Genomic DNA, 8,779 nt, shown 5'->3' with positions numbered 1-8,779 from the left:
TCAGTCTTCAATGCCACACTTCGCATCCAGCACAACCGACAGGTCAATCGTGTTTTGTTTAGGGCTCCGTACCAGCACGTGACTGCTTATGGTCCTTTTATTACTCTGCTGGGTTTAGCCGGCGTGTTCGATCTGCTAGCCTCCGCAGGTCTAGGTCACGCAGGCACAGTTAGCTCCCGTATAGTTATCAGGTTGCAGGCGCGCAGCCTCTGCGTTGTACTCCCGCCATTCGACCGGTTTCATCGGTACAAATACGTCGATTATGCAAATGACAAGTGCCCAAGTGAAAAGAGTCACCATGAGGCGGGTTGGTTCTCGCTGGGTGGTGTTTCTACTCCGTGTAGTTGATCAACACACATAATGGTAGATGTTACTTGCAGTATGGCTCGGTTCTATCATGACAATTCGGCCACGACCCTGAGTACATCTGATGGCTTCTGCAAACAGAAATTGCTGCACCATCGTCGCAGCTTAGGCCTTCGTTTAAAAAACCTGTTTTTGTATCCTTGAATACAACAGCCTGCATGTGGAGAAACCACGACGGGGCCACTGATGGGAACGGAATGCGATCCTCCTTGCCTGCTTGGCGCAATAAGAACGGTTGTGCGCCTCCACTAGTTTTCCTATCTTCGTACTGGGTCCACCTCCGCGATCATCACGGTTCGGTCGATCTTTACAGCCCGTTCTTTGGATTCTGACACCTCAACTCGTTTCCATATATTACAAAACTTTGGATCGTACAGTATTCGACAAACGAATATCACCATCAGCGACCATGAGTAACACTTTTTTAAATACGTGTCTAGTGTGAAAAAAGTTTACACGTCCAGTCGTATAATACATTCCAGGGACTGCTATAGCTTTGTTTGGTGGCCAGCCATAGTGATTAAACCGACGATGCTGAGTCTGTGTCAAACTCAACCCGAGGTACAGATCGCAATAGTAGAAAACGTATCCGCAAAATCGGGAAGAATTGAACAAGTATTTTTCCCCAGGTGGTAGCTCCTAAATTAGACCCGGTCCGTTGTCCCACAATGCGTGGACGTACAATGTGTCCCAGTCCACTACCGCACAAAGCCGTATGGTGTAAGGGCTGCTTACGGACTTGGAGGTAAATCGGAAACTGACATTGATCGTTATGTTCTCTGTGTTTTCTAGCTACCTCGACATGCAGTGAACGGTTGGCTGTGGAGCACTGTCGGCTCCGCTGCGCAAAGCCTTGGATATGAAGCTGGCTGTATCGTCTTGATGTGTGGCTGGACTAATCACTTGATGTTCTTGAGCAGATCCTTACATTCCCCCCGACTTGACTTAGCCACGATATCTTGAACCTTGAAGCCGCAATATGAAGTTAAAGTTGGTAGTACCGTAACCCTTCTGGATACGGACTAGTACCGAAAAGTCCCTAACGAAGAGACTTTTGCAAAGCACGAGCTGCGCTGTTGCGTTGACGAAGGTCCTTGAGTAAGTCCTTCCAGTGGCTCACATGCTTGATGTCACGCTCACGCTCCCAAGTGTTTTCATGAGAGGGAAGCCCATGCCACTTGACCAAGTACTCTGGCGTCCGGTTGAGCATGCGCTTCCGGATCAGAGCTTCGACAACATGGAGTTTTTCGCCATCCTCGTCGAACACCACCGGTGTTGACTTTGGGATCACACGCACACGGAATTGGTCCGGATTGCTGTTGTAGACCTTCAGCTTATCGATATTGAAGCGCGCGCTGAGATGCTTGAGATTCGCGGGTAGATCCAGTAAGGCAACATTGCCATGTAGCTCCAGAATGGTATATGGGCCGATGAATCGTGGGATGAACTTGCGCGAACGTAGTGACGTGTCAGCAGTAGCATGAGAGATGCTCAAGTCCTGTGTGGACAACAGCGCTAGATCCCCAACCTTGAAAGGATTGTCGGCGCGGCGCTTGTCATAGAACTTCTTCTGAGCAGCTTGAGCATCCATCAGATTTTGTCGAGCCCGCTCAATCACTTCCTGGCGATGATGCACGAAACGCGAATCATACTCCACTCTCGACACTGTTACAGGTTCTCCATTGTCAACGGAACTCAGAGGATTCTTGGGTTCCCGACCGGTGTCGACAAAGAATGGAGACAGCTTGGACGAGCTAGAAGCTAAGGTTGCGTGCGCGTACTCAATCATCGGCAGATACTCGTTCCAATCGTTGCCGTGATATGAGATGGAGCATCGCAGCGAGTCCTCCAACGTCCTGTTTTGGCGTTCAGTCTGGCCGTCGGCTTGAGCACGGTGCGCCGTGGTCATCGCAGTCTTGATCTTCATCAAGCTTGTCAAGGCCGACCAAAACTTGGATGTAAACTTTGGGTCTCGATCGGAAATGATGGTCGACGGGATGCCATAGTATCGGATGACATTGTTAAAGAACAGCTTCGCTGTATCTTCCGCAGTAGCCGTTGTGTGTGTCGGGATATACACTGGCCTCTTGGACAACTTGTCAACAACCACCATAATCGCATCGAATCCATCCGATACTGGTAAATGCGTGATGAAGTCGGTAGAGACCACGTCCCAACATGCCGATGGCAATGGAATTGGTTGAAGCTTGCCCGCTTTACGACCTGTGCTAGACTTGTATCTCATGCAGGACTCACAGCTTCGAACGTACTCCTTGATGTCAATATCCATGCCAGGCCAGTAGTACCACTGCGCAGCGGCTAACTGCGTGCGGCGAACACCAGGGTGTGCCATGATGGCGGCATCATGAACGTTGTGGATGACATCCAAGCGCAGTTGTCGATCATTCGGTACGCACAAACGTCGAACGCTGTCACTACCCTTCAAGTAGATCAGTCCATCGAGCAACTCGTAGTCGCTGCTATTGGTCTTGGTACGCCATTGTTTCTTGTAGGCAGGGTCGCTCGTGTAGGCCTTCTGATACGATTTCTTCGTGGCCCTATCGAGTTGGATGGAACTGACCGTCGTCGTAGGGTCAACTGCCGCAGCGTTCATCTGGATCTGCTTCTGTGAAGCCCCAACAACACATGCAGGTGATGCCGGGTGCTTGGTGCTTAGCATAATCGCTTGATCGTGCGACGATATGCTCAGCAGCTTATCCGTCGTTGCCATGCGTCGCGCACTGGACTGCCGAATAGTTTCACATGTAGCGCAAAAAAATCGGAGTACACAGACCGATATAGTCGTGATGGCATCTCCCCCTGGCGTAGCTGAAGCCGTCGGTGGACGTGAGAGGGCGTCAGCTACCACATTCTGTGAACCGGGCCGGTGATGTAGCTTGAAGTCGAATGATGCAAAGAAGTCAAGCCACCGAGCCAGTCGTCCAGAGACTTGAGGGTGCTGTAAAAACCACTTGCAAGCCGAGTTATCCGTGACAACGTCAAAATGGGTCCCATGCAAGTAGTGGCGCCACCTTGTGAGCGCTTGCTTGATTGCAAAGAGTTCTTTTTCATGCACGGGCCAGTTGAGTTCGTGAACGCCGAGCTTCTGTCGTGACAATGAAGGGCCTGCCAAAGTCGGGTAAACGGAGGACGGGAGCCTGCTGGAGCGCCACTTTGATGGCATTGAAAGCGCGCCGTTGGGGTTCCTCCCAGACCCAGTCCACGTTCTGCTTCACCAGAGAGCTCAGTGGCAACACCAGTTGCGCAAAACCATGAATGAACCGGTGATAGTACCCGGCAAGCCCCAAGAAGCGCAGCAGCTCTTGGACGTTACCAGGCTCCCTCCATTCTGCGATAGCACGAGTCTTGCGGGCGTCGACATGACATTGCGTCGAGCACCATGTCCTTCCGAGGAATCGGCGTCTGGGCAGGAATGGTAGCGTCGTTCAGCATGTTGAAGGCATGAACGATGCGCCACCCACCCGTGGCTTTCTTCACACAGAAGGTCGGACTGAAGTGCAACGATGTGCTCTCACGTTTCTCGCTTCATGGAGAACCCACAAGTCGAGCACTGGGCTGCTGTAAAGCGCATCTTACTAGAAATTGTGTGGCCCAAGAAGTCTACAGAGCTTTGGCCGAAGTCACATTTGTCGGGCCGAGCGTAAAGTTTGTTGGTACGAAGCACCGCACAAACTTGACGTAAATGCTCCACGTGCTCCTCCATGGAGCGCGAGAAGATACAAATGTCATCCAAGTAAACCACCACAAAGCGAAAAGAATGCAAGAGTTTTCGCATCAGACGGGTCCAAGTGCCCGGCATGCCAGCAAGGCCCATGGGGGCAACATTCCACTCGTAAATCCCGTGATTGGTACGAAAGGCTGTGAACTGCTTGGACGTAGGCGACATACGCATCTGGTGGTACCCACTAGCCAGATCGAGGATGGAGAACACCGTCGCACCTTCCATCTGATCGAATAGCTCCTCAATGTGGGGTAGCGGGATCTTCGCCACGTCAGAAGCAGCGTTGACGAGCCGATAGTCAATAACCCAGCGAATTGGCATGTGGGGATCTGCAGAGCGCAACCACTCCAACCGTGACGGAAACTTGCCAGTAGTTGGATCCTTTTTTGGAACCCCAAAGATGTTGCTGACCCATGGCGAGTCTGATACTTGAATCCAGTTCTTCTTCAGCAGATCAGCCACAAAGAGCTCCAATGCGGCTTGTTCCACCTTTGACAGCCGAAACGGAGCGCGGTTACTAGGTTTCGCTCCTGGTTTGAGCACTACCTCGTGCTCGATCGATCGATGTGGAGGGAGTTCAGGTGGAAGCTCACTTGGAAAGACGTCGGCATATTCGTCGAGCACCACTTGCAGCGGTGATGGCACTTCCCTCACCTTCGGTGATGTCTTCACCGTCACATGATATAGTTCAGCGTACTCATGGGCTTGCACTTTCTTCACGAAGTGAGCAGCCGAGACAGACAAAACGGCCGTATCTGCAGAGCCTGCTGCTGTGTCTTCCTTATGAGGTCTCGCTAAAGCGTGGTCGACCATTGACAGCCCACTTGGACCTAACGGCAAATGAAAATACCCGGCCTTGGTGTAAGCATCCAGCTGCTGTCGCAAGTTGACGGGGAGCGGGTGCTGACGGAATTCGGGCTTCACTTTCACGGCACCAGTTGCAGGCTCAGGCGTCGGGTCACCAACGTGTAGCGAGCGGTAGTCGCACGCTATTCTCTGCTTTCTGAAGTGCATTTCACCGGTCTTCCAATCAATATCTGGGTTGAACTGGGCGAGCCATGGATGACCAAGAATCACGTCTTGATTGTTCGACACTTCCCACTTAATGAGAGGGACATCACTGAAGGCACGACCCGCAAAGGTCAGCGACTCCAAACAACGTTGCGCCACACGAGTCGGTGTGGTAGAGCCGTCAAAGCGCTCCGCTGTGACCTTGGCGGCATCGACGACATGTCGAGCAAGACCGGGACGCACGATGTTCTGCTCGGCGCCGCTGTCGATAAGGATCCGTACAGGCTGTTCGTTCATCACTCCATCCAGCCGCAACAGTCCTTGGGACGATGAGACCGAATCATTCAGCCGCGCAGCCACCATGTTCAGCTGCATGCTCTGCATTACTTCCACCTCGTCACTGCTGTCGTCGTCGCCCTCGTCTTCCACGACACGACGGAAGGTGCTCTGATGGGCGCTAAAGGATGGCTGCCCACGAGTTCGAGTGGAGGGGCCACGCGAGACATTGCGACCTTGACTCTTGCGGCAACTGGATAAACGATGACCTGGTTCCTTGCAATAGAAACACAAGTTGTTTCGCATGCACTCATCACGTGACACAAACCGTGAACTGCCAATCTCCATCGGCGTCGGTTCTTCGACGGATGCTCGGGGCGGTTGACGTGCAGGCACGTGAGTTGAATCCTTTCCGTGCCTCCGAGCACCGACGGAGTGGGTGCGGTCGTACATCAGCGCAAACGAGATGGCATCGGTCGTGTTGCGAAATTGGCGCAGCTTGACTTCTTGACGGATCTCTACCGAGAGCCCCTTCTGGAAGTGCATGACCTTGTCGATGTCTGACATGTCCTCCACTTTGCAGATAATGTTGCGAAAGCTGGAAACGTAGTCTTCAAGGCAGGCCAAGTTTTTCTGTAGCAAACTTAACAGCTTATCCCGGAGGTGCTCTTGCTTGTCTGGCGCCGTGAACTCGCTCGTCAGCTACTCTTCAAACTGAGCCACCGACTGCAGGAAGTTGCCTTCGTGAGAGACGAACTCGCGGTACCACGCAGCAGCGGGGACTTTGAGATTGGCCACCAGCAATGACAAAGGCCGTTGCTGTGGAGCTTCGTCACCGTACTGGATATTCTTCGACTCAAAGTACAGCCGCGCGCTGAACATGTAGTCCGCTACGTCGGCGTCCTTCGTGCCGTAAAACGTGGGCATTGTGATGCCCTCTGCACGATACTCCCTTGTATCAGGAGCCGGCGCCGCATCCACAGGCTGCTGTTGTGGGGCTGGCACTTGTTGCTGCTGCTGCTGAAGCGTCGCTGCCATTTGTTGTTGTAGCTCTGCAGTTTGTGCTAAGAACTGTTGCTGCTCGCGCATCATAGCTGCAAGCGAAGCAAACATCTGCTGGACACTTTCGGTATCCATTGCGCCTACGCTGGTGTCCAACGTCGTCACTAGATGATCTGGGCGCGCAAGCTCCTAGGCCAAATCAATCACTGAAGTCGCAGCTACTCCCCGGAGAGCCGCTTCCGTCAATTCCAGGAGCCAACGACTTGCAGGTACTAACCGGGTGCAGCTCAGTCGGCGCTAGCTTACGACGGCCTCGTAGCACGGAGACTACTACTACTTGCACGCAAGCGGCAACCGCGCAGAGGTTACACTCACGGGGCACACAGCAAATCACTGACTGTTTGCTGCGTGCGCACGGAATATACGCTACGGCGCTGCCAACCAATCGGGTGGCACTCTTGGAAGGGTTGTGGGACAATGCACCACGACACCCCTCCCCCTGAAATAAAAGCTGGAGGCGGACGGGAGCCTCGGACGGACGGAAGAGGGCGGAGAAGCGAAGCGTTGTATCGCAAGTGCTACCAAGTGTAAGGGCTGCTTACGGACTTGGAGGTAAATCGGAAACTGACATTGATCGTTATGTTCTCTGTGTTTGCTAGCTACCTCGACATGCAGTGAACGGTTGGCTGTGGAGCACTGTCGGCTCCGCTGCGCAAAGCCTTGGATATGAAGCTGGTTGTATCGTCTTGATGTGTGGCTGGACTAATCACTTGATGTTCTTGAGCAGATCCTTACATATGGCGTACTGGTCTGGGGTTAATGTCATGTATGACTTTACCTTCGTTCGCGCTTGCGTTCTAACGGAGCTCTCGTCCATCGAGAAATGTCATTTGGAGCGGCTACCTCTTAGGGCTTTTTTGCAAGTGCTTAGAATGATATCCGCTGTATCAGAGTGTGTCGTTGGATTTTAGTATTGGATTCCAAGGGTGCTGAAATACGCCAGTGGCTTCAAATTGCTTGAAATAGATTTTGTGCCATGGCTTCAGGGAACACGCGCTGACCGAAAGAATGTGTTTACTTAACAAATCTCCCTCTGCGTGATACCCATAGCGAGTTCCAGTACCAGATATGCGTCAAAATCCCTCGGCTTAAATTTGCATGGCCATGTAAAAGTGCGTCCAGTAAATCATCGATCATTGGTACGTTCTGAAGAAAACAAATAAGAGTGAGAACAATACAAAAGTACAATATAGCTGTAATCCTTGTAGAGTATTGGTTCTTGAGCAAGTGTAGCTTTCTGTCGACCTCCGAGCGCTCGACATATGATCCCCTGCCTCCAGCTACGACACTATCATCATTATTACCCCTTTGGAGCCCATGAAGATGCAAAACACCCCAAACTGGAGAAATCCCATCCTTGCATCATTCGAAGCATCTTCGTCATCTTCTGGGGCCTCTTGAGCTGTTTTGTCAGCTAATCTGTCTCTGCCGAGATGAACGCCTTTGCATTCGCCACTATTTGGATTCATGGCTAGGCGTCGCGGAAGAAGTGTGATCTTCTGGAATAGCAGTGAATTCGGTTATAACTAAACAAAACCTTTACATTTAGCCCTCCTTTCCTGTCGCTGAATTTGCCTGCCAGGAATGTCATAATTACTTTTGCTAACAATTTCACAGCTGCTGCAGTGCCAGTATCCAAGTGATTGCCTGAGATACGAGCTGTCACGCCGAACGGCGAGCTCCATTGGTTGCACAAGCAGAATCACACGCCGATATAGCGCTATCAAAATAATGTGTAGAAGAAGAAGGCAAGCGACTGCGCGAACACACCTGAACGAGCTTCCTGGTTGTATCCAACCTACACAAGATCGGGTAGCATAGTACCTGCGCAATCCCAGGCATAAGACGAAACCGCGCACGTCTACGCCGGCCAAGAAGAAGCAGAGAAAGTCAAGTCGGACATACCAGAAAAGTGTAAGACTGATGACACTGAAAGACGATCGTGTAGGTAATTCCAGCACGCCGGTTCCACTGCAGAAAGAAGACAGGTCCGGAATCCTACAAATAGCTCTACCTGTAAGAATTGCTTGAGCAGCAGCAATGTAATAAGATCCGTCTCTTCGCGTCAATGATGGAACGTCTCCAAACCAACATGCTTCGATATCATCCGTGTGCGCTGTTGAATAATAGCTCCACATGATGGATTAACGAGACCCCTTCCACCCACAGAAATATCAGGAATATACGTTCATCCAAAGCACTTTAACTTTGGGCAGACAATTTTCAGTGCAGGCTCTCGAAAACGTTACGCGTGAGCATGCTCATGCGTTCAAGAACAAGCGGGATGTCGATATATCCAGCGGATCATTATTCTAGTTTCCC

General features: G+C 51.6%; 1 protein-coding gene across 1 annotated transcript; it reads right to left on the bottom strand.

Moving 5' to 3' along the window:
- Positions 1 to 6,093: 6,093 nt before the first annotated feature.
- On the bottom strand, positions 6,094 to 6,487 carry PITG_07453 (uncharacterized protein; the record flags this gene model as incomplete). The annotated part of the gene is made up of 2 exons (XM_002904427.1): positions 6,094 to 6,109; positions 6,153 to 6,487. The coding sequence occupies 2 exons, from the start codon at positions 6,485 to 6,487 to the stop codon at positions 6,094 to 6,096; spliced, it is 351 nt and encodes a 116-aa protein (XP_002904473.1).
- Positions 6,488 to 8,779: the final 2,292 nt, after the last annotated feature.

Source organism: Phytophthora infestans, genomic scaffold (assembly GCF_000142945.1).
Source record: "Phytophthora infestans T30-4 supercont1.11 genomic scaffold, whole genome shotgun sequence".
Lineage (NCBI taxonomy): Eukaryota > Oomycota > Peronosporomycetes > Peronosporales > Peronosporaceae > Phytophthora > Phytophthora infestans.
Note: the sequence above shows the minus strand (reverse complement) of the source record. Positions and strands in the feature narration are given on the sequence as shown.